The following is a 27,507-nucleotide window of genomic DNA, read 5'->3' on the forward strand; positions in this document are numbered from 1 at the left end:
AGAAGTTTTCAAAACTTCATGGTAAATTAAATATAATAAGATAAATGTACTGAAAATATACTAAAAAGATAAATACATTTTTAAAATATACTACCACCTTAGGCAAGTTCATTAACCTACTCTGGCCTCAATTTCCTCAACTGCAAAATGAAAACACGTGCACTACCTACTCTCACAGAGCTAAGAAAAAGTTCTTCAGAAACGTCAAAGCATTATATAAATGTTCCCACACACCAAGAAAAATGCTGAAACACAAACAATAAGAAACAAGAAACTGCCTTAGAATTTTAAAAATATTTAGCTGCTACCCCCAAGTTTTGTTATCAGGGAGCACAAATTATCCTTCAGAATATGTGAGATGGCAATGTAATCAATTTAACTAAAATAGAATTGTAAACTGCTATAACATGATGTCAAAACAATATGGCTCCCATAGTTCTACGAAGGTGATTAGGTCTTTATGTAATCTCTAGCCTCTACTTGAGTGCTGGGCATATATTAGTTATTTAATACAAATATATTAAAGTTGAATAATAACACCTAGTTTCAGGATTATCAACTGTCTGGTGATCTAGCTGTTAAAAAAAAGTAACTGGGAATAGGCTATTCCAGAAGCCAAAGGAACGAGGATTAAAACCAAGAATCACCTACCCAGCAAAACTGAGTATAATACTTCAAGGGAAAAAATGGTCATTCAATGATATAGAGGACTTTCAAGCATTCTTGATGAAAAGACCAGAACTGAAGAGAAAATCTGACTTTCAAACACAAGAATCAAGAGAAGCATGAAAAGGTAAACAGGAAAGAAAAATCATAAAGGACCTTCTAAAGCTGAACAGTTTACATTCCTACATAGAAAGATAATATTTGTAGAGACTTGAGACTTTTCTCAGTATTTGGGTAGGTGGAGGGATTACACACACACACACACACACACACACACACACACACAAACAGTACAGGTTGAGTTGAATCAAAAGAGATGATATCCATAATAAAATAAAATTAAGGGGTGAGAGAGGAAAATATTGGGAGGAGAAAAGGAGAAACAGAATGGGGCAGACTATTACTGATATAAAAGACATAAGAAAAATCTTGTTCAATGGAGGAGAAAAGGGAGGAGGTAAGAGGGCAAAAGGGAAGCTTACTCTCTTCACATTTAGCTTAAGGAGGGAATAACATGCTCACTAAATTTGGTATGAAAATCTATCTTGCACTACAGGAAAGTAGGGGAGAAGGGGACAAGTGGGGTGGGGGGATGATAGAAGGGAGAGCAAATGGAAGAAGGGAGTAACTAGACGTAAACACTTTTGGGAAGGGACAAGGTCAAATGAGAGAATAGAATAAAGGGAGGACAGGGTAGGATGGAGGGAAATATAGCTAGTCTTACATAACATGACTATTGCAGAAGTCTTTTGCAAAACGACACATATATAGCCTGTATTTAATTGCTTGCCTTCTCAGTAGGGATGAGTGGGGAGGCAGGAAGGGAGAGAAGTTAAATTTCAAAGTATTAGAAACAAATGTTGAGAATTGCTATTGCATATAATTGGGAAATAAGAAATACAGGTAATGGGGTATAGAAATCAATCTTGCCCTACAAGGAAAGACAGAAGATGGGGATAAGGGAAGGGTGGGTGTGAGAGAAGGGAGAGCACACTGAGAGAACGAGTAATCAGAATGCAAGGTGTTATGGGGTGGAGGGAGGGGACAGATGAGGAGAAAAATTAGAACTCAAAATTTTGTGGAAATGAATGTCATAATCTAAAAATAAATAAACAAATAAATGAGAAGTAACTGGAATATATATTCTTAAAAAAACAAAAAAAGAAATCCATACATAATAAGATTCAACAAATCAAGCAACCTGGGACTTAGATACAAATAACATCCTTAGGTGATCAAAGAAGCCTGATAAAATAAAAATTAACTCTTCAAAGCAAGAAAAAAAATAGAGAATGAAAAAACTGAAACATGTTAGAAACACTTGTTTCTTAAATTAAAAAAAAAAAAGCCCATAGGCCAAGAGACCCCAACATTGTGAAGAGTTGCCTTTCATTTTCTTATGAAAGCTTATGACTGTTTTACAGTAATTTCAACAAGGGTTTGGGGAGAAAATATGTTGCTGACAGTGAATTAATTTCCGAAGTAAGAAGGAAAGGGGAAGCTGACAGTCAAGCCCTTAAGCAGAGTGGCAGGAACCTCCCTGATAGGAAATTCAGCAAATTGCAGAGAGAAAAGCAGAATGTAGACTGTTCAGAGTGGGGCTTTGAATTATATACCAACTGATCCCAACAATATACTCATCTCACTTGTACATCTCAAACAAGTGTTATTTTCTCATTTTTCTAGATAGCTGAATTAAAGTCTAAAGAATTTAAGTGATTTGATCCAAAGTTAGTGGGCTGGTAAGTAGCAGAGACTAGGCTAGAACTCAAGTCTTCTAAGCCCAGTAGTATTTCTACCACACCATTATGCTTCTAAAACTACAAGCTGCAATAAAAAGTGAGATGATGAATCATAACTACTTCGTTATTATAGAAGTAGGACACTATAAATATAGGATGGTGCTGGTAGATGGATATTGTGTCAGTTGATTTTGCTTAACTTTTTGTTATAAAAAGAGGGCTCTCTTGATGGAGAACATATCAGAAAATGTCTACATTCTAAAATTAAAGACAGTAATAAAACTTTTCTAAAATCAATAAATCTGATTGGAGAAGCCTGATATAAAATGATAGGCTCTGAGAAATCAATTTAGCTTTATAAAGCTTAAGTCCATCCCCTAAAAAAAATATGAAAAACCCTTTTCCTTCTATAACTACAAAAATACCAGGTTAGTTCAGCAATGTCTGCCTATGGTTTTGTCTCTTATCTAGATGAGGATGGAATTCAATAAGGCAGCATAAAATGAAAAGCAAGCCTTCAAAAGGCTAAGAACAAGAATTGGAATTACCAAGTGACCTCAGCAGTCATCTAGTCTAACCACACCTGAAATAGAATCCCCTCTACAAATGTAATTGACAAATTGTCATCCAGCACATACTGCTCCTATTTCTGCACATACTGCTTCTATTTCTGCCTTTCAAGGCCAAGAACAAGCCTCATCCCTCTTCCACAAGGCAACCTTTCAACTACAATGAAGACAGCTATGATTCCCCCAATCTTCCAAGTCTTTTCTTTTGTAGGAAACATCTCCAATTCTCTCAACCAGTCTTCATGCAGCAATAAATATGAGATGGAAGGATTCAAATTCTGAGGAGCATGTACTACCATATTCAGCAGTAATGCTGTAGGCTTGTCTACACCTGATCTAAATCACTGCCTCTCAATCCTCATTGATTTCAGATATATCAGTTCACACTTATGTCAGAATAACCCTAGCTTTTCCCCAGTGCTCTGAATCCTGCCCTTCATTAACTATCTTCTACTAGAATCACTTCTATGCAGTGCCCAGTCCTCTTTTTCCCTTCAAAAGGCAAGTCTACTTGAAGCCCAAAAGAAATCTGCAATTTCTGATCTAAACACCTCTATTACAGAAACAGAACTGCCATTTGTTGGATTCCTTCTCTTTCCCTTCTTCACTATGATAAAAATTAATTCTTCTTAATGAACTACCCTTTGTGATTTTTCCCAGTCCTCTCCAACAGTCTTCCACTTTATCTATACAGGGTCTATAGCAGAATAACAGAATTCCAGAGCTGGAAATAATTTCAGAGGTTATCTAGTCCATTTCTCTACCTTTACAGATGAGGAACTGAGGCTCAAAAAAGGAAGTTGCTATATGACCAAGGTCACAGTCTACCATGTAGCCAAATCTGAACACAAATCCAGGTCTTGTAACTTCCTATGCAGCATTCTTTCTATTAGCAACTTGGATGCCAAAATTTTATACAGAAATTTTAATGAAAGGTATTTCTATTTTCAAATACTTTCTGACTCATTAAATCTATTCCTCTTACTTTAAGCAAAACAATAGCTTAATGTGCATGTATAAGTACCAACATTTCCTCTACAAATAGACATTAGAACATTTATAAAATTAGTTTAGAAATAAAAGCTAGAAGCCTACAAACTCTTAAACCAAGAACATCTGATGAAGCTATCTGAGAGCTTTCACATGTGAGAACACATGCTTATACGAAATAAATCTAAAGATGACAATCAACCAGTGTTTTTGTAGTTTTGTACTTTCTCACCTCCACTTTGAACTAGTTAAGTCCTAGCTAATCTTACCAAAGTGAGGGTTAAAGACTCTTCAAAATCTTCCACAGAGATTTACTTTACTGTCATGTCCTATGCTAGATGGAAGAATATGAACTACTCAAGTCGTAGTTTTGCTCTAAAGCTAACAAGACAAATTCAGAGATGATTATGGTTAACACATTTCTACAACACTTTAATAAAAAAGTAAAACTTTTTAGGATGTCAATTTTATCTATTAGTTTAAAATATACAAAAGATACCAATCTCCTACCTTCAAACCAAAATAAATTGATGAAATCTTTGATTACTTCATAAATTTTACTTTTGAAAACAAGTACCTTTTACTCATTTGAGGTTTTAATGAAAAGCAAAATTTGAAAGAATGTATCACACAAATATAAAAGTAGAATGACATTTAGTCATATTTTCATTTACTAGATTAATAATGATGTGACAAGGAGAAAATTTAGTCAACTACTTGCTAGGATTGCAGAGTTGAATACTAGTTTACCACAGCCTCAACTAGGTGAACATCTTCAAATTATTACTGTGACAATGACAGGAACAGCTAATAAGATGACAATGAAGCTAAAAGGAGAGGAAATATATATGTGTCAAGTTGGGACAAATAAAAAAGATTAAATTTTTCTTTAACAAAATTAACAAAACAAAGTCATTTCCCAAAGCAAGCAAATAGATTTTTGTTCATTTTATATTTCAAGGAAGTGGCAACTGTGAAATTTACTTGTACGCATAGTACACACAGAGGTTCTCTAAGAAAAAGATGCTTAGCATATTTTCACTCTAAATAACTTATATGAAAAAATTATGTGCAGTACGTATGTAAAAAACTTCTTTTTAGCAAACTTTTCCTCATCATGATTACAGGATTAATTCCCCATATAGTGCTCTAACATTTCCCTAACTCTCATTTATTCCTGAATATTATGTCCATTCCTCTCAGCTGTCCCCAATTCTCCAGATTACAACTTATGTGTTCTCAATTCATCTCAAACTCAATGTTTCACGGCACAATTAGTCATGGAAATGCTCTGCTAGACTTACAATTAAATTACTTTAGTAGTCAGTCATTCCGAATGGAAACCATTTTCTACACTTACATAGAGCAGATGGATTTTTCAAAACAAAAAGGCAAACATAGCACATCTATTGTTTGTTATTGCTACCTAGATGAGCAACATTGTGATGAAACATTCTTGATGAATTCTTCATTGTGCAGTCATTAAAGCAACCTATTTTTTCTAATGCTATTTAACTAAATTTTTCCACTTGAAAAGGGAGATTGTTAAAAACCTTAACAAAGGTGGTACAACTTCTAATTAAGATGATGAAAATTAAAACATAAATTTACAATACAAATTTAAACTTTTCAATCTTTCAATAAGCTTCTAAGAACTCATAACAAATAAAGTAGCGAATATATGCATGTTACCTTAAACAGAATTTATGCATTCTAAAGCATAAGTATTCAGTCTCTTCGGTGAAAGGCATATATAAAAATCAAACAATTACATGAAAACAGTTAAAAATTTCACCAGAAGCTTGTAATATCAAATTAAGCACTTGATCTTGTTTTCCCAGTAACACAAAATATTGTGCCAGAACCATTCATAAATATAAATTCTAAATAGAAACATTTTTCCAAATTCCTAGCTCCACACTATACCGCAAATTAAAAAATATACAGTGCATTTACTACACAGTAATACCTATGCTAATGAATATGTCCCAACATCACAAGTTGTTTTCAAAATTCAAAGTTAAAAATAATATACAACATCTAAGAATCCATTACAGAGTTTCAGAAAAGCAGAAGTTATGGTATAAATTGTTTTAAGTGCTAAAGTAGCAAGAATTATGTCAGAAAACAAAACATGTACCTGGGATTCTTAAAAAATGAGAATCTTAGACTTAGAGGATTAGAGATTGCTGAATGCAAACCTCCCTCCAAGGTATGAATTCTCCCTATGAAATTAAATAAAATTCAATTTTAACACATATGTATAAAGCACTTATGATGCTACAATATATAGCTGGACAGACAACTCATAGAGGTTGTCAATATACACAACTTATATAGATGTTGAAGATGGACAATGATTTGGGCTCAGAATTGAACAGGAAAAGAGCAGACTAGAACACATCTAAGGAAATACATAATTGCTCCAATGATCCCAAGCCTTACTATCCCTGAAACAAAAGCTTATCTTTAACATCAATATTCTTCTAGAGAGACAGTGTGCTGCAGAAGACAGAGCCAATCTCAAAGCCACGAAGACCTGGGTTCAAACTCCATCCCTGATCCATACTAGCTATGTGACACCAGATAAATCACAGCCTCTGAGTACTCTAGAAAGCTAAAAAGGAATGACTGTTGAAGCCAAATTCTAGAGAAGTCAGGAGGAACTGTGATCAAGATTACAGGGAGAGAGATTCAGCTTAAGAAGAGTAGAGAGACCTCTTCAGGGAAAATGCTGAGACGTGTTGAAGAAGATAGGAAGGGAGTTGAGAAAGCTCATCTCAACCTCAATTTCAGTAACATAAGAACATAAGAAGCCAAATCATCTATTTGGATCAGTATTATATACGTCCACTCACATAAGTATATACACACACACACACACACACACACACACACACACACACACACACACACACACACACAAACACACAAGTGTGTATGTATCTCTCCCCATCCCCCAAAAAAGAAGAACCAATCTTGGGGGAGAGGAAAGGAAAAGTTTTGGAACAGTTATCTTAGGGAAGAGACAGGAAGTTAATAAGGGTTGTTAAGTAGCAGGATGAGCTCAGCTGAGATAGCTCACCAAAGATTTGCAGTGGTTAAATTATTTTAATTTGAGGCCTTTATTCAACCCAGTGCTAGAGATATCAGATTCTAAGATAAGCACTCCAATGGTAAAAATCAAGAGGACAAAGAATTCTAGGACAGTAGATAGGAAAGCATTAAAATGTCAGACCATTGCTTCACTATAGGACATGGAGGGAAGTAAAGTCAGACTGAAGAGTAATAATGGGTCAAGGGGAAAAGATGAAGATGAAGATAAAGAGTGGAATATGTGTGAGAGAGATGGAGGAAAGATAGAAGATTACATAGTGGACCTTTAAAACCTCAGATCTTAGGAGATGATGGAGTCTAAAATGACTCAGAACTGTGGCAGGGAAAGTCAATTTGGGTATATATGAAATGTGAAGTAGGAACTGAATGGACAGATCACTAGACTGATTGATGGCTAGATGGAGTTAGAAAACAAAATACCTTCTGACAAATTCACTAGTATGCCAAAGGTTAAGAAATGTTGGGAAATACTATACTAGCCTATGCTAACCTATGCCTACACAGTATGGATTTATACTAAGGCAAAGACTGGTAAGAGCATTTTAGTGAGAGAAGTTGACATAATTATTTTGTGTAACTAATCTGCTCTAAGATTAACCAAAAGGCTCTTATTTCCAAAATTATTATTTTTCCAATTTTTTCCCAGTAAGAAAATTAAACCTTCAGAACGAGCACAATAAAATCATATTAAAGAGACTGAATGAAACCTAAACTCAGTTTCAGTTTAAGAACATTTCTGCCCACCAATATAGTCTTACTACTTACCAAATGTAGTATTTAATTAGAGATTTAACAGCCTGAGAGCTAACCACAAGATCAGAGAGACTCATGTTCAGGTCTCATCTCCAATGCATTCTGGCCACGTGACTGTGGGCAAATCACTTATACTCTCCGTGCCTGAGGTAACACCCTAAGACTATAAGCAAGTTGTAAAGACAGTAACAACCTGCAATAGGAGTTCCCTATGTCAAGGAAACCATGGGTCATTTTATGACCTATCATTTTATCTTAAAGTTTGACAAGCCTTTTCATATTAACCCTGAGATTTATTACCCTCATTTTACATTACAACAAAACAAAAATCACAGTTTTAAAATTCATTCATGATCACAGAATTAACTTATCTAACTTCATTTAAGTTTATATTATGCACTTGTTTTCTGCAATTGTATTCTGCCTGTATCAGGTAAGTAAAGTGACAAACTCAAGTCTCAAAAGGAAATTAAACAAAGTCTCATTTATTTTAAAACTCTCAGCAGGTATTAATTTTAACAGAACTTGCCTAAGTATTCCCTCAGTCTATTTGCTGTATTCAGTACTATCACATGCCTACCTATCAAAAGGCTGCTACTAAGAGTAGAAAAAGCTAGTGAAAGGTTTTAGTTTTCTGAACAACAGATTAAAAAGAACCTGTCTGCAAAATGAGGTAACAACTCTAAGGAGCTCCATAATTAGCTAAATTCTACTTACTAGAAACAATTCAAGATGACCTGAATTAGAAAGTCAGGTGGATGTTACTGAAAAAGTTATTTACAATAGGTAAACTAAGTAAGTCCTTTCTGTACAAGTAAAATGTTTTCATAAAGTCTATGTTATCTAATAGTATCTAAACCTCCTAGCTGCAAAAGGTTATTTACTTTTCTAGTTCTTAAACCAGGACACAATTTACATGAAGTTTAACATAGCAGGGAGAACTTCAAATTCTTCTCAATCTTCTGATAAATATATTTAAATAGAAAATTTTTACAAATCAAATGCTAACCATTTGGCGGAGCAGAGATACTGCTCCATCAGTTGTGATTTCAAGCTTACCCGTATCTGCTCAGTAGAACTACTACTCAGCTCATCACCAGATTCAGAATCGTGATGGATCCTTTCTGAACCTTCGCCAGCCGAATCACAGGACTGTTCGTGAGAAAAGCTGGTTTTCTCTATGTCAATGAACTCTGGACCTGAAAAGTGACCAAATAAATGTGTCCTTGTCTGACTGGAAATCTTAGGAGACTGTGAGTCACTGTTAAATTTTCCATTGTTGGGGACAAGGTCGAGACTGATGGTCTGACCTGGGCTACTATTTGGTCCAAAATTCTGATTAGCATCACGAACCAGACCTGTTACGTGAATAGATGAAGACTTCCCAAAACTTGAAAGCTCAGGTGATTTATTCACATTTTCTGTAGATCTCTGAATCATTTTTGTGGAATTATTTAGTAGTCCAACTACAGGTTTAACAGGTGGCATTAGTGCTTTGCGACCAACTTCCTTAACATACTGTGCTGGAACATAAAAAGCCTTGGAATTTTCATCTGGCTTGACTTGCCACCAGTCATCATTTGTCTTTTTCACCAAGATATACCGCTCTCCTTGTTTTATTACAATCTTTTTATCCTTTGCTTCATATTCGTAATCATACTCCACTTCAATATATACTTGTCCTGGAATGGTCCTCCCACCTCTGTCAGCCATGTTTCTTCAGTATCTTTCACCTCTCCAGAAAAAAAGGCACACACATTATGACTTCTGGAGGTCTGGGCTCAGGAAGGCTGTTTTGTTTTAAAAGAGAATGGGGGGGAGGGTGGGGAGAGAGAAAAAGTTAGTATAGCCTAACAAGCACACAAGCATATCATAATTCAAACCATAATGAAGGATATATATTTTTATCTCAAACTCCAGGAATGTAAAAAGTTAAATATATGTGTGTAACATAAATATGCATTACACACTATATCATGATGCAACTATACTTTCAAACTACATTTTATACCTATGTATACCTTAAGAACTAAGGAAAGACAGAAGATAAGCTTACCACTTAGAACACTCGGTATTATGTTCTTTGAGAAAAAGGAATGGTAGAAGTGGTTCTTAACTTTTTTCTGTGTCATGGATGAAGTCTATGGATCCCTTCTCAGACTAATGTTCTTAAATGTATTAAAAAAAACAAATAGGATTTCAAAGGAAACCAATTACATGCTGAAATAGTTATTAAAATATTAAAAAAATAAAAGTTCACAGATCCCAGGTTAAAAACTCCTACAACAGTAATACACATATGACCATTTCAAGACTCTTCCAATATGATCCTGGAAATAAAAAGATGGAGAGGGGATTTAGGATTATGATCACACCCCAAATACTGAAGTTAGAACAGTCTCAATGTTCTTGGATATAAATATTTGGAATTTATTGTTGCTTTCCTTCCAAGAAGAATGAGGGCATGTCTATCTTTTGAATGATTCACTATGGATTATACACGTTAAGCATCTTAATATAACCGAGCAAAAAATCATCACTACAATTAAAAGACAGGAAAGAAGAAAACTGTTCAATTTACTTGGTTGTCCTTCCTCTGGAGGACTCCTTCAAACCTTTTTGGACATATTTATATACAAATGTAAACTCCCAACCAATGGCAAGATGTTTTCTGCTAGAAAATATTAGAGGCTTTCCATGGAAAAACATCAGTTTTACTACTAAACTTGGCTTGAGAAACCTAATATTCATTCTCCTTTCCACACTAGTTCTAATATATAAGTGCTAAAATTAAATATTCAAACAGTGATTAGAAAATATTGTCACTGGTTAGTCTTTGACACAATTGATTTGACACAAATCAATTCAAGGGTTTCAGGAAGCCCTCAGAGAAACCCAACAGTCCTAGAGAATCTAAGAATTACACAGGAACAAATTTTCCTATTTCATCACATTCATCTACCACCTCATCTTTCTCAGCTGACATATAAAAAGATATGAAGTAACCCATATTTGTTCACTATTATGTCTAACACTGATATCAATAATAAGATTTCAAGAACATTAAAACAACATATTATTGTCCTTCAGGTGTACAATGTTAACTATGGGAAAGAAATGGGAAAGAAAAAACATTTTTTAAACTATTGAACGTATACCAACTTTTTCACATGCCCACAGTTCTTAATCTAAAGTAATCACTAAGCATTTTATTAAATACTGTATAGGACATTAAGTTTTGAATCTGTAAAAACAAATCTTATGTTCTTCCAACAGGTAAAGCAGCAACAGTATGTGAGGTTATGATCCTAACGTTCCTACGGACAAACTTCATTTACCACACGTTAACGTTCAGTAAATACTCATAAAGAAATTAAAGTAAAGATACGTAACCTGCCCAAAGATAAAAGTTAAGAACAAACTACAACTTTCGACCTTGCATATTTATATTCCTTTCATAACTGACTGATTGGGGTTTTTTTCACATCCATTCACAATAACATGCCTGTTACCATTACTCCATCCATCTATGCTCCTGAATACCTTTATCAACAACTCTACAACCCTGACCATACCCAGAAGGCACCTGGAATATATCCCTAAGCTGGATCACAACCTTGCAACCTTCTATTCTAAACACACACAGCCCTCTTTAAAAGGTTTTAACTGATATTGTTGGTCAGTCATTTCAGTCATGTCCAACTCTGTAATCCCATTTGGGATTTTTCTTGGCAAAAATACTGGGAGTAGTCTGACATTTCCTTCTCCAAATCATTTTACAGATGAGGAAACTGAGACAAACAAGGTTAAGTGACTTGGCTGGGGTCACATAGGTAGTAAGGCTGAATTTGAACACGGGCTTCATGAGTCTTCCTGACTCCAGACTCAGCACTCTATCCACTATACCACCTACCTGCCCCTTAACTAGTCTACATACACTAAACTGTGCCCAAAAATGATTGAAATTAAACACACAAAAGAACTATATCTCTGGGTGATACAGATCACTTTCCTTAACTGATTAATAGGTTCTTTCAAACTTCTATGGTGAGCAATAGAACATGACATTAAAAACTGTTTTGTCCTACCATTTTTCTTTATGCACCACTTTCAGAACCCAGGTCTCCCCCTCCAAAAAAATCTCTTAACTATACTGATAAAAGGATATTTGGCCTAACAAGAAAGTTCAAGTTGGTTTTTGTGTGAACTAGTAATTTTCTTTTCCTCTTGAGCTCAGTTATTAGCTGGTGTTAGCAACACGTTAATTTTTTCCACCTAAGTTATTGCAAGGGAAAATAATGTTCTAAGTAACACAATCATATAAATCTGGAGTTGAAAGGAAGCTTAGATTATCATCTAAACCGAGCCCTAAATTATACAGAAAAAAAGTTTCTTTCCCAAAAGTCAGTTAACCTAAGGCAGGCACTCAGGCCAGTCACTTCTTCATTTCCCACACAGCTACACTCCTTTGTACATTACCATGTCCTCCACATTGACAACTTGCACTTAGTACAATGCTTTTAACACAGTAGGCATTTAGTAAATGCTCATCCCTTTCCTTCATGATCATTAAAACAACCACATGGTTCTAGTAGGTTTTGGACAAGTCTTTTCCCCTCTATCAACAGCCTCCCCAAGACTGATGCTAATATACAAAAGTCACAATCCTTCCCTCACCCCAGGAAAAACGGTTCCTACTTACAATGAGATTTTTAAATTGTAGAAACAAATGGAAAGAGCTTATATATATATATATATATATATATATATAGTATTCTTCACTCTAAATTAATCAGAAAGTGTTTATTTAGTATTTACTATATTCAAGACACAGAGTAAGCTCTGGGGATATGAAGAAAGTCAAAAGCTCCTGCCCACAAGGACCTTACATAACAAAGTCTATTTTGTCATAAAAATTATGTTAGACTTATTGATTTCATTTTCCTGCAATGCTAGGGTGCAGTCAATTTTGGCTTTCACACTTCCCCATAATTCAAGCAGAGGTCAATTTGTAAATCCCTTTTCAATGCCAGCACTGAATAACTCAATGACATTTGACTTTTTTTGTTTACAAAGCACTGTCAACACTGTTGGTAGAATAACAGTGTTATTCTCAACCACATTTTACAGATAAGAAAACTGAGGTTTTTAAAAGTTTAAATAAGTGTCCCAAAATTGCTAATGTCACATCAGAAACTTGAACCAAATTGTCCTGACTCATTTTCTACTATACCATGACACCTAAAGTAGCAACTTTCCCTCTTCAAATTCTCTGCACAGAACCAGTATCCCCAGCAGCAGAAATTACCCACAATGGCTGGCCTCTCTTAACTCTTTTGTTTGCATTTCAAAATTCCAATTCAGCTCTGACCATTTCATCAGAAATGACTGATGTCTTCTATTTCATTATAGGTCCTTCCTCCATCACTACCATAGGTTTATATAATGAGTTTTGCAGAATAAATTATATTGGGTAAGTCATATTTCATGACTTTTGGAATATTATTTTCCAAGTTCCCCTCTTGTTCAAAGTAGATGCTGTCAGGTCTTGTGTGATACTGATAGTGGTGAGATGAGAACCAGAAGGGGAACAACTAGCAGAGAAACAGCTTCACATGGGTCACTCTGTTCTTGAAGACAACAAGGACATCAAAGTCTAGGTCAGAGCTAGGAGCTGCCCTGAGCATATGGATCTTTCAAACTCAGTGCCTCCCTGCTAGGTTTCTCTATGTTTGTTCCCACTTTCTCCCACTGGGACAATGTATATTGATAGGAGGGTCTGACCCAGATTTATGTGTATTATGATGTTTTACTACTGCATTTGACATATATTGAGTAACTGTGATGTTATAATGATTCTTGCTATTTGCCTTAATATTAAGCAAATGTTTTATGTTTAAGAATTAATGGCATCTCCCATATATGCCAAAATACTCATTGCTGTTTTGGTAACAGCAAAGAACAGGAAACAAAGCAGATGTCCTTCAACTGGGGAACAGTTAAATTACGGCAGGTAAACATAAAGGAACATAACTGTGAGAAACAGTATGATGAATACAGGAAATCATGAAAAGACTTACAGACAATGACTACAACAATGTAAACAGAAAGAATGTTAAATCACAAACCAATCAAAAATTAATGTTGCAAAATTACAAAGAATAATCATGCCTCAAAGAGGATATATGAGATGTCTCATCTTTATTCCTTTGCAAAGGTGAGAGACCCACAAGTGCGAAATACTGTATCTATTTTCAGAATTTTTTGAAGTATACTGATGGGTAGGAACAAGAGAATCACTGATACTAAGGCTCAATTCTTTGAGCTTGAGAAGTTCAGCAACAAAGATCAAAGGAAGAGTTAGAAAAAAGTCAGAAGAAAAAGCTAAGATGACCACAGACAACAAGTTCCAAAATCTAAGAATAAGATACTTACTCAAGTATAGAGAATGATTTTGGTTTTCTTAAACATGGAGGACATCAATATTGCTTATGTTAACAAAACTTCTGTCTGTTCTCTTATGTTACATACATGTTCTCATGTAGTCATAATTTTTAGTGATAGGGACTGGACCAGTGACTTCATTCATATATGGAACTCCTTGATACGGAAATCTCTCTACCAGCACAGGTTGGCACATTCTCTGTAATGGAAAGTCTTAAAAGATTTGCAAGGACACTGAGAGGTTAAGTGACTTGCTCAGAGTCCCAAAGTCAGTATGTATAAGCCAGGTTTTTCTGGTTCCAAGGCCAGATATCAATGCATTATGGTATACTGCCTCTTTAGTTTAAAAAGAAAAAAAAAAAGGACAATTTTTGTTAAATCATGCATAAAACTGCTGCTTCTTGCTTTAGTTCTAGTCTTCTTTCAAATTATGCTGAGCAATAATTCTTTCACAGCCAAAAATGTTCTCCTGTAGAGTGACTCAGTATTTTTCTCTCCAAGACCACATTTCCCTTCAATATCCAAACATATCTTGTGCTCACCACCACCTCCCGCTCCCACACCCACATTCATTTCCCACATTATGTTCATCTCCCATACTCACAACTGTCAAAAACCCAAATGCTGTTAGGATATTTTGCAAAACAACTACCTAGACTGTCTATATTTGGGTCCCATTATCCCCAAAGCACTACACATCTGCAACAGTGCAAAAAAGGATCATTCCTGACACCTTGCTTTTTAAAGTAGCTTTTAAGCCTATTCATGCTGGGTATATCCTTTATCAATAATTCAGTTAGTCAAAAAACATTTGTTAAGTGCTTACTATGTGCCAAACTATGCTAAATGTAGAGAACAAAAAGAGTCAATGCCTTCAAAGAGCTCACATTCTAGTGGGGGCATGCAACAGGCAAATGTATGTATAGATACATACTAAGTAGGCGGAAGTAATTAGAAAAGGGAAACACTGGCAGCTATAAGGATTGGTAAAGGCATCCTGGGGCAAGTAGGTGGCATAATGGATAGAATGCCAGACCTGGAGTTAGAAAGACTCATCTTTCCAGTCCAAATCTGGTCTCCGATACTTACTAGCTATGTGACCCTGGGCAAGTCACTTAACCTTGTTTGCCTTGGTTTCTTCATCTGTAAAATGAGCTGGAAAAGGAAAAGGCAAACCACTCCAGTGTCTCTGCCAAGAAAATCTCCAAAGGGGTCACAAAGAGTTGGGTACAACTGAAAATTATGAACAACAATGACAAAAGGCCTCCTACAGGAGACAGGACTTGAGTTGAGAAATTAAGAGTTAGAGGTAAGGAGGGAGAGCATTTCAGGCATGAGAAAAAGCCAGAAAAGAGAAGGGAAAGGGAAGATAGAGAGCCTTGTGTGAGGAACAGCAAGTAGGCTGGTATAGCTAGACTGAACTGTACATGGAGAGAATTAAAGTGTAAGAAGACTGGAAATGTAGGAAGGGATCTGATTGCAAAGAACTTTCCGTGACAGAAGACTTTATTTTTTACTCTAAAGATAAGAGTGAGTTAATAAACTGGAGTTTATTAACTATAGACATGACACAGCCAGACCTATGTTTTAGAAAAGAAATCTTGGAAGCTAAGTGAAAGATGGATTTAGAGTGGGAAGACTCTTAAAGCAGAAATGAAATCAATTAAAAGACTACTAGATGATAATAAGAATACAGATGAGGTGACAATGACCTGATCGAGAGTAGAGAGGTGTCAGATTGGACAGGTGGACTGAATGAAGGTGGCAGTGAGAGATCTAGGCTTCCAACTGCTCATGCTTTCTTTTTCATGACTCCAAAGACCATGATGAGAATGAAAAACAGGTTTAAGAGGGATGAGAGGAACAGGTTGAAGTAGAATGACAATAGATTATGATCTGACGAGGAATTTCAGAATTCATGAACCAAAGTGTGGAATACTTGCAGGTGATGGCAACATGAAGGATATGACTATTTCTGTGTCTACCTGTGGAGGTCACTAGAATGAATAAGTTGAGGAATTGAGAAATTAGGATATTTGAGGGAATATCACTATGAATGCTGAAAAGTCCCCTAGTATGAGGACCAGTGGTGGGAAAGAGGAAAAAGACCTGTGAGTCAGGCACTAAATTCATTGAGGAAAGATGAAAGTAGTGTCCCAGAGGCTGACAGACAACAGCTACCAAAAGCTTGACTGGGTGATAAGCACGGACAGAATGAATCTCAAAGAAGGAAAAGTTACTGAGTGATGGTAGTAGATGGGTAGCTTGAAGTGGCAATGAGGAACAAGAAGGATTCTGATTTCCCAACATCAGCAATGAGTCTGAGGGTGAAGAAAAATTCAAAAGACTGGGGGAAGCTGGATCATGAGGATTAGGCCAAGTCTCAATGACTGAAAGAAAATGGTCATTAATAGTATTTAGAACTGAACACCACCCCCAAATATTTGTAATAATCAAACATACAAATTCTCCATACTGTTCATACTCGGTTTATGATGGAAAAAATGAACAGGTAAAAAACTAATTTTTTTTTTTACATAGGAGACTGAAAAGTAAAAATCTGCATGATGTATCATTTTAGAATTTAAGTTGGCCAAGAATCAGTTACTTTTACAACATCGGTCATTATGTTGTTCATTCAACAAACAAAAGAGTCTACTCATATGCAAGACATTCTGCAGAGCAATGAAGATGCACGGGTAAAAGTACACTCCCTACCTGCCTTCAAGCGTTTTACACTCTCTTAAGATAGAGGTAAGTTAATATAAAACATACACTAATTAACTGGGAACGGGGTGGAAGGGAATGGAAGGCAGTAATAATTGGAAGGAGTAAAGGAATCAACAAAGATGCAAATGTTTTTCTTTTCTTTTTTAGTACAGAAAAAAAGGATAACTAGCCATAGGGTTGCCATATAAAAAGAAAAGAAAGAGTCACTGAAGCATTTTTTTAGAAGAGACAAGAAAACTGAAGGAAGTTTAGAAGGAAACACAGACAAGCAGGTCAGTTTTGCAAGTAACATGCTGAATTTACTGTATACATTTTTAAAGCAAGCTATAGAAATTCCCATTTTCACATATAATCATTTTTTTCTTTTCTACTTCACATACAGAAATGTCTTTTTTGTGGTCATTAAATTCAGAACAAAGAAAAATAAATGAAAGAAATAAAGGAAGGAAAGAAAGACATATAGACATTGAGCTGAGCCATGAAAGGAAATTAGATATTCTAGGAGCAGGGACTGTCTTTTGCCTCTTTTTGTATCCCCAGTGCTTAGCACCATGCCTGATATACAGCAGATGCCTAATAAATGCTTACTGACTGATTGATAAAAACCAAAGCAGAAAGATGACAGTCTAACATGGCCGTAAGATAGAAAATATAGAATGTCCTACATCGGAAACACCAAGCAGGGCAGCTTGGCTGCAACAAAGAATGCATAAGGAGGAGGAGGAGGAGGAGGAGTATGAAATCAGTCTAGATGAAAAGATTAGAGTCAAACTATGGAGGCTTTCAATGCTAAACAGAGGATTCTGCATTATCCTCCAGACAAGAGACATTAAAGCAGGAAGTGGCATGGTCAGACCTATGCTTTGGGAATATCAATTTGGCAGCAGGGTGGGAGAATGGATTGGAGATCATGAACCTAAAAACAGGAGACCAAGAAGGAAAGAACTGATATATGATATAGTCTGGGAAAGAAATGAGGAAGAGCTAACCCAGACTGATAGTCAAGTTGAGAAAAGGGGACAAATCGAAGAGATATATGATCAACAAGATGCTAACATGATCATCTGCAGTCATATTATGGACACTCAAAAATAGTAAGCAATCTCTAGGACTCAGAAAATAGATAAAGGAACAAAAACTTTTTTTTAAAACAACATACTTTAAACATTAAACCCTTCTACTCCCAAATCCACCCTTCCTCCAAATTTATCTATTTCTGTCAAAGGCACAATCAGCCAACCAAGTATGCAACCTGAGGACTCTCCCCTTCTCCCTCAGGTCCCATATCCAATCAGCTGCCCAACTCCACAGCATCTCTTTTCGTCTGTCCACACCTATGGCCACTACCTAAATTCAGTCCTCATCTTCTTTCATCTAGCCTTACAACAGTTTCCTAATTGGTCTCCTCTGCTTCTAGTTCCTACCCTCTCCAATCCTTCCTCCACAGAATCACCAAATTAATATTCCTATAAAATAAGTCAAATTGTGTCAACTAATTTAATACAAGTTAAATCTATTATTTATCCAGATGAATGTCCTCCAAGATCCTTTTTTTAAATATTACACCCTGAAATCAGAGTGCTTATAGTTATATAATACAAGCTACCACCCTAAATTACAGTGCATCTAAGCATGCATGTTTATTTAATAAACAATAAACTGAACTCTTATCTTTCCTCTCAAGACCTTCCCTTTTCCTCACTTTTCATTATCATCCAGGGCAGTACCACTCTCCCAGTCATCCATGCTCACAATCCAGCCCCAAACCATTAACTCCTTATTCTTTCCCCCCCTCCCCCCCAATCCAATTAATTTCCAAGCCTGTTCATTCTAATTCCATCACATCACTTATATATCTGCTCTCCTCTGACACTGGCGCCATCTTGGTGCAGTCCTGACCACTTTCCCTCTCTCAGCCTGTTTCCTCATCTGCAAAATGGGAATAATAACAGCACCTCCCTCCCAGGCTTATCGTGAGGATCAAATGAGATAGCAATTATAAATCACTTAGTATAATGCCTGGCACGTACTAAGTACTATATAAATGTTACCTATTACTTCCCTGCCACAAATGTCTTTCCACTGCAGTCCATCCTCCACTCAGCTGTTAAGTTGATCTTCCTAAAGCACAGGTCTGACCATGTCACCTCAATATTCAGTCAATTCCCTTGGTTCCCGATCCTCCACCTCAAAGAGCTTTGTATTACCTGGCCCCCTCCTACTTCTCCCAGTCTTCTAACATGTACTTTTCCACACAGGCTGTGTTATTCAGGCACAGTGACCTCTTCGAAGTTCCTCCATATGACACTCCATCTCCCAAATCTGCTGCCCCGCCCTCCACCCAAAGGGGACCAAATTTACATCACGATGCCAGGATTAAAGTACATTAAATCCGACTTTGGCTGACCAGACTAATATAAACTGGAAAGCCTATACCACAAGTTGGGCACAAATAGTCCATATGTTGGGCATTATAAGGACCCTTTAGCTTGGAACTCAATGACAATTATCACTATAGTTGGTCTGTCAGGTTCCCCCAATACACTGGGGAGGAGGGGAGATGTGTGGAGAGTGAGAAGCATGACAGAGTCAAGAGATGCTGTGATAGCTTTCTCCTTGTATAACCAAAGAAAATCTTTAGCTATGTATATCCCTTTCGTTTTCTGGAACTTACTGATCTATATGCTGTGTTGCTGAAATGAATCGACTAAGAAATGCACAGCCTCTCCTACACTCTAGTGACTTATGTACTGCCAAAACAGACCTTGAGGAGTGCAGGATTCTTGCATGGGATTACGCTTACACTCTACTGAGTTGACAATTTGTTAACACTTTACCATGCCAAATACGTTAAAATAAACTAAGTAAAAGTGAACATATTATACAACCTTGCTTCATTCCACTGGTAACAGAAAACCAATTGTGTTAGTCTATGCACCAAGGACCCAAAATATCATGGAGAAAGACAGAATAAGGTAGAGTACCGATCATCAGAAGACCTGGATTTGCCTCCCAGTTCTAACACTTATTAGTTGTCACCCCTAGCAATTCACATTTTGCACCTCTTTCCACATTTGTAAAATTATAAGACTTGAGCTATCTCATAACAGTAAGGAAAGCACTTTATAAATCTTACAGTGCTATATAAACTATTACCATTATCAATAAAGGTTTACTGAAATTAATCATCTATCAAACTTTACACTGAGGGTCTCAGGTGCCTCATTGGAAGTTAAAAGAAAAGGTTAATCTATAGCTAGGGGTCCAATGTAGTGGTGTAGAACTCTGCTGGGCAAACTTGAGTTTGGTGGATTGCTAAATCAAGTTCTGAGCTGCAGGAGGGACAAAACCAATAACTAAATTCAGCAACAATATAAGTGAGCCCCTTGGAGGAAGAGTCCAAAAAAATGGAGGTCAAAGCTTCATGCCAATCATGGAACTTCCAGCTTAGGGTACAGAGGGAGACCCAGTCTCAAAAATAAACAAAGGAATATATGAATAAGTGCTAGACTTATCACTGACTAAGGAAGTATCTCTACCCCTTCTTTGTAGAGGTGGGGGGATTATGGACTGGAACATGTCAGACTTGTGTTGGTTAATCTTACTGAATTGTTTTTCCCTTTTTATTTTCTAAATACAAGAGAATTCTTTGTTATGCAGAATGGCTCTCAGGGACAGTGGGAATGAATATAATGGGAAATGTAAGTGATGATGTAAAAAAAAATTCTTTTAAAGAAAAATTAAGTTATTTTCCCTAAAATCTGAGGAAGCAATGAAGTTAACACATTCTTAAAGGTTTTTTCATAAAATGATTATAATTTGTAAAAGACTAAATGTTTAAGGATAACATTCAGTTATCTGAAAAAATAAACATAAAATTAAATAGCTCATTTCCCCATGATGCAGCATAAACAAAACATTACTGTTATATTCTAATATAATTACCTTTCTTCTTAAAGTTTAAATACACAGTAGAAAATCACGATAAAGTCTCCGTTACTCAGGCTTCCAGAATTATTTCAGACCTGAAAGTAGCCAGAAAAGTTCAGGGGAAGGAGGAGACCCCCTTCCCCAAGCAGTAAGCAATAAAGACAGCTGAGAAACGCCAAAGACTAGAAGATTACACCTGATCAACATGCTGTGATCATTCACTTTGTCAAGTAGCTAGATAGAAGTGCTTTTGATTGGTCATCATTCTCTATAAAAAGCATAGTTTGGCATTTTGTTTGTTTTGAAAAAAAAAACAACCAAGAATCCCGGGAAAACATGTTTCTTGACTCCAGGAAACAAGAGTGACAAGGAAACAAGGCAGGAAGAAGGGGCAAAAGAAACTGGTGCAATTCAGCAGCAATGCTTAGCAGCCAGTGTATGGGGAAGAGGTGCCTGGGCCACCAAATGAAAGACTGCCTGCTGGCAGAATAGGTGGCAGCAATGACAAAAGCAATGGAAGGGCAGGACACAAATGGAGAGATCCTAAGTGGCAAGAACATGCTAAAAATAAAAAGCAAAGAACAGCAAACTACAACAGGAAAGAATGGAGCCCAGGGAAGAAATAGGACAGCAGAGATCAGCAGGAATGATCAGAGGTAAGGGTACAGTGAAGAGACTCACAGCAAAGAAGAGCCCCTGGACCACACTGACCCAGGCCCAGACACAGCTCAGAAAACACCTCAAGGCTACAGTCTTGTAGGGGGGTCATGGAAAGCTACACCCATTGTATCACAAGATAAGATTTTATTGTAATAAGGCCACAAAGACCGTAAGAAAGTGAATATCTGGGTTTCTAATGCTGTATTAATGATCACATTCTCTTCCCCCCAAAAAACTAAGTTTAGTAATATGATTAAATATACTCAGACTGCATCCAAAAAATGATCTATGCTGACAAATATTGAGGTTCCATTTTTAAATTTCTCTGACCCAACAAATGTGTTCCCTACCCACCACCCCCAACCTCATTCTCTAAAGCTTTTCAGCCTCAAAGCACATTGGAATCTATGAAAAGATCTGTGGTTGTTCAGGTGTATCAGGCTCTCCTGATCTCCTGGTCCTCTTCGAAGACAAAGGACAACAACCAATCAGGCTCTCCATGACCTTGTGGACCAGTACTGTCCATGGAGTTTGCTTGGCAAAGATGCTGGAGTGCTTTGCCATTTCCTTTTCCAGCAGATTAAGGCAAACAGAGGTTAAATGACTTGCCCAAGGTCACACAGCTAGTCAGTAAGCATCTGAGGAAAAATCTGAACTCAGGTCTTCCTGACTCCTGGCCCAGCACTCTACTGGCTAGACTGCTTCAGTTCAACATCTGGATCCTCAAACCACACAACCCTATGCAAAAGCTCCAACGATAAAGAATGTCTTCCCAAATGGGGATTAACTTCTAGAAGTTAACTGAGTCACATTCCTAGTGCTGGAAGAATACCATCTTTTATTTTTTGCCATAACTGCTTGTCCAAGATACCTATATTCTATGAGATCTGACGTGTGCCCAATTGTTTCAAAGCTACTGTTTTTAAAAATCAACAATTTCCACCTAAAAGTCTAGGTTGATACACACAGCCTGTATGATTTGCAAAGCACTTTACATGTGAACTCATTTGATCCTAAAAAGCAGATGTTACCCCCATTTTAGAGATGAGGAAACAGGCCGAGGGAGGTTCAACGATTTGCCCAAGTTCACTCGGCTATGGAATGCCGGAGGCAGGATCTGAACTCAGGTCTTCCTGACTCCCGGCCCAGGCCCTTTTCCCTGCGTCAGCTAAGGCCGGTCCTAAAGGCTAACCTTACACCCTCCCAAAGCTTCTGACGATCTCTCTCGTATGGAAGAAAATCAACATAAAAACTGAAATGCTTCCACTCGCTGAGTTGGCAACCTGCGAACGAACCCCAACACACACCTGACTACTTCCTGGTCTCCTCCCCACGTCTACGGGGCGACAGGTTAGAGTTAACACCGGAATCAGCAAATTATACTTTGACGCCAGTCTGAGAGTTTGTAAAAGAGTTGTACGGTCCGTAACGAAACGCTGCCGATCTGCGGGGACTTTAGGGCCGAGCACCGGGGCCCGGGGCTCGGCTTCATTCTACGACCGGCTGCCCGGGCAGCCGAGGCGGAACGAGGGCGCGGCAGTGCGGGGTCAAGCGAGCCACCCCCGCAAGGCCCCGTCCGCAGCGATCCCCGCCCCAAGGCCCAGGCGGCCCTCCCAAGGGTCACCCCTCGGTCAAGGTAAAGGGGCCGCCCGGGCCCCGCTGCAGCCGCCTTTGGAGGAGAAGCAGGAGGAGCCGAGTGGCCCCCGGCGCGCCGCCTCGCAGGCTCCCCCTTCGTCGGGGGGCCACGACCCCAGGGCCCCCGCTCGCCGCCGGGTCCCGGATCCCACCCCCTGGCCAGAGAGGTCGGACACCGCCCGCCCTGCTCCCCCCCATCCCCTGGTGCTGTCACCTGCCTCCGGCCCGGGGAGGGGCGGCTGGGGGGGAGGTGCGCCCGAGGCTCCCCGGCCCGGGGGGTCCTCACTCTCCAGGTGGGCTGGAGGTTGGACTGGGGCGGTGCTCGGGGGGGGGGGTCGCGGCCCTCCGAGCGCACACTCACATACACGGACTCACACGCACTTGCACACTCACACTCGCTCGTTCACTCCTGGGGGCGGGGCGGGCGCGGCCCTCCCTCACACAGGAAGTCAGGAAACCGGGGTGAGGGGATGGGGGAGGGGGAAGGGGAGGAAGGGGAGAAAGAAGAGGGAGCCACAACTTGGAGCCATTTAAACCCGGGCTGGGCCAATGGGAGGGCTGCGGCCCCCTCCCCCCCGGAGCGCGGGACCCCCGCCCCCCAGCGCCCCCTCGCCCCGGCCGTCCCCCTTTGTCCCGGACTCCCCTTCTTCGCGGCCTTCCCCGCTCCTTCTTACCGACGGCAGCGGGAGCCGGGCGGGAGGAGAGTAAGCGCGGCGGCGGCGCCCGGAGCCCAGCCGCGTCCCCGGGCTCTGCCTCGGAGGGAGGGGGAGTTCCAGGGCACGTCGGGAGAGCGCGCTGACGCGGGGGCGGGGCGGCCGGGGGAGGGGGCCGGGGCCCGGCGCGCGCGAGGGGGGCGGGAGAGAGGGAGGCCAGAGGGGAAGTGCCGGGGAGCGTCACGTGAGCCTGCCCGCGGTGCCCGGGGGCGGGGGGCGGGGGGCCGAGAGTGGAGGCGGTGGCCGCCTCGTGCCCCACCGAGGGGAGGGGCCGAGAGAGGGGGCGGGGCCGGGGGCGGGGCGGCCCGGAGTCCAGAATGTGTGTGCCCAGCGCTTTGGGAGGCGGGGGAGCGTGCGGCGGGGCTTGGGCTTTGGCTAGGGGCGTAGGGGATAGGGCAGGGTTGGAGGGGTCGTGGCCTGCGAGCGGCTGCAGGAAGGGCTGGGACCCGGGACGTGCAGCGCTGTAACTGGGGCGGGGGGCCGAGGAGGGTTCCAGACCCATGGGGGCTAGAAGCTTGGCCAGGTGCGTGGGCACGCGCGAGCATTGTCACCCTGTCAGCAAGAAGGAGCTAAGCCGGGCTTAGAGTGCGGAGGCGCGGCCCGGGGCCGGGCTAGAGCGTAATGCCAAGGGGGGCGGGGCGGGCAAGGAGCTTCAAAGTGGTGTCTCTCCGGGCAGAAATGGGTTCAGCAGCCTGCTCACTGTACCTCGCATTGTAGCCCTTCTGTTAATAAACACTTGGTAGTGTTGACTGTGCGCCAGGCGGGGAGTACAAAAAGGCGAGAGACAGTCTGTGCTCTCGAGGAACCCCCAGTTTAATGGGAATGACAACGTGCCAACCACTCCGTACCAACTAGGTATATGAGACAGAGAGACAGAGGATGAGAGACAGACAGAGACAGAAAGAATGAGAGACAGAGAGAGTGAGAGGCTCTTAGGCAATGGTCTTTGGGAATTACTGTTTTTAGAAAAACTCTCAGCATCCCAGAGCTTAGCTCTGCCAGTCTTCAGATAAGAAAGAGACTTGTCCATCATCAGACCATGTCAGAAGCCTTTCCAGATTGGCATAATGGAAACAATCCTAGATCTGGGGTCCCGGGTGACAGGTTAAATCTTGCTTTGTTACTACTTGTATGACCTTGAGGTAAGTCATTTTACCCCTGGGATCCAGTTCTCCCACCTGCAAAATGAAGGCATTGGACTGGATCGCCCCTAAGGTCCCTTCCACCTCTAAACCCACAATTGTTTTGTATGTTCCGCAATCTGGGCTTCTCTGGCACACTCTTCGAGAACCCAGGGTGGCAACGAAACCTTCAAAGGCTGAGGACAGACACCAACCATTAAATGAAATTCAACAAGTTGTTTGAAGCAGTTTTTTCTTGCTGAAAGAAAAGCATCGATCTAGTCAAGCAAATACAAAATAGCATCTCTTTATCATTACATTGATTCTTCGTTCCTTCCCTTCCTATTTTCTTTCACTGCTACTCCCCTGTTCTCTTTTTAGTGGTGTTGCTCAGCACACAGAACAAGACTACTTTATTCTTTCATTTTCTTTACGTTACTTTCCTTAGGTTCTCTTTTCAAACACCAAAGCAAAGACCTAGTCCAAAACATCATGTCCTGGTGGAAATGTGTTGATAATAGCATTTTTCCTGTTCCTGAAACTGAGTGTTAGGCATGGTTAGTTTCAGTTGAAGATATAGCAAAGCATTTTGAATGTATACACACACACAGACACACACACACACACACTCTGTTGCCTATTCTAATTCTACTTCTACTTCGGCAATCAATCAGCAAATATTTATTACTGTGTCCTAGGTACTGTGCTGGATCCTGGGGTGAAGTGAAGTGAAGCAATCTCTGCCCTCTAGGAGCTAGCTTATATTTTATGGAGGGAGATAGCATGTGCACATTTAAGTGCGTATACATACATATACAGCATCATCACTGGTGATACTACTATACCTACCATGCAATGATTGCTTGCTACTCAAAGTAGAGCTCTGTAATATGTTGTTTTTAAAAAGATCTGGGGAGGAAGGAGAGGAAAGGACAGTGACATCATTTTCAGTGTTGTCTCTAGTTAATTTTAAAATAGCACTAGGCAGCATATGTCTGGTGCCTACACTCAAGATCTCACCATATCATTTTGAGTCCCATTATAATTTAACAGGTTTCTTGTTTAAACAACATCAGGTTCTAAACTTCTTAACTGTTACAGGCTAAATTTGCTTTGCTTCCATCCGAAGCATTTACTGAAAAGATAACTTTTCTAACAGTATGAAGTGAAATGTAATCTAATGCCATTATTGGGTGGCAAAAGTTTTACCAGATGAGGCTAACTAGTAGTAAACAGATCATTAAATCTAAATAGTTTGTGATCTTTGTTTATTGTTGAAAAATAATTTCTCACTATTATTATAATTGATGTTAAAGATTCTAACGCCGCATTTTGGTTAGGCTTAATACAGAAATGTTGTAAACCTATGTGGATTTGCATTCTATTTTCATTCAACCTGTTTAACTTAAGCAACAAGACAAAATGCAGGGGTCTTGAATCAGTGTTAAATAAAGTTAGAAAATCATGGATTTTTTTTTGTTGTTGTTCTCCCTTGACCAAGGCCAAGAAAAGCACATTTAGAAAAACACTGAAGGCATGTGTTCAGTCCTCTGTGTTTCTGTTCAATTGCTTTGTAATGGCAATTACCTCCTGCTTACACATGCGGCACGGATGCTCGGTAAACAATTTTGCCTGACACAATAGATGCGTTGCAAGCTTGCTACATTTATTTGCAGGCTTGATTTCCAGAAATCTCAAACTGAATTATAATCATAGACTCACAATAATAGTCATTTACATAGTACCTTTTATCTGAAGATTTCAAGGGCTTCTATTGTTCCATATGATTGTTTCTTCTGTCCTGAATCATGTCATTGGTTTCATCAGTTACAGACTCTTAAATATAGATGTAGGTATAAAGAGATTATAACACAATAAATAATACCAATCACCAAGGCATAATTATAACAAAATTGCTATCTGAAGCATTTCCTGAGTCACATGGCCAAGTCATACCTAATATGAGATAAAACAACCATTGAGCAGTTAATAAGTAGTGTTTAAAACTCACTTAGAGATCATCTAGTTCAGTGATCTCATTGTGTAGATCTAGAATCTGAGACCCAGAGAGAAGAGACAGGCTCCATGTCAGATAGGTAGTAAGAAAAGCCAATCTGGGGATGGATCTGACTTCATGGTAAACTAGGTAATTTAAACATTAAATCCATATTTAGTTAATTTTATACCCCTTCAATTAGCCATTACTTTATTCATGTTTATTTATATTTGCTTGTCTGGATTGATCCTTTTCTTTCTACAAGAAAAACTGCTTCAAACAACTCGTTGAATTTCTTTTAATGGTTGGTGTCTGTCCTCTGTCTTTGAATGCCTCGTTGCACTCCAGGTCCTTGAAGAGTGTGCCAGAGGAGCCCAAAGTTTTCTCTACAAATAAAATATCTATCCATGATGTCTAGGAAAAAAACTGGAAATGAGGGGA

The 27,507-nt window shown here is 39.1% G+C and overlaps 1 protein-coding gene across 7 annotated transcripts in view; it reads right to left on the reverse strand.

The window, feature by feature from the left end:
• Nucleotides 1-24,107, reverse strand: part of ARHGAP12 (Rho GTPase activating protein 12) — a 128,522-nt gene extending 104,415 nt beyond the window's left edge. For 5 of the 7 annotated variants that reach the window (XM_072651936.1, XM_072651933.1, XM_072651935.1 and 2 more), the window contains exons 1-2: nt 23,911-24,107; nt 8,897-9,627 (exon numbers count right to left, since the gene is read on the reverse strand). In XM_072651936.1, the coding sequence (XP_072508037.1) occupies nt 8,897-9,550 (654 nt within the window). In that variant the 5' untranslated portion in view covers nt 9,551-9,627; nt 23,911-24,107. Of the gene's footprint in view, nt 1-8,896; nt 9,628-20,956; nt 21,037-22,908; nt 22,933-23,910 lie in introns of those variants that run through there. The other 2 variants (XM_072651930.1, XM_072651931.1) reach the window with 2 other exon arrangements.
• Nucleotides 24,108-27,507: the final 3,400 nt, after the last annotated feature.

This window comes from Notamacropus eugenii, chromosome 3, assembly GCF_028372415.1.
Source record: "Notamacropus eugenii isolate mMacEug1 chromosome 3, mMacEug1.pri_v2, whole genome shotgun sequence".
NCBI classification, from domain to species: Eukaryota; Metazoa; Chordata; class Mammalia; order Diprotodontia; family Macropodidae; genus Notamacropus; species Notamacropus eugenii.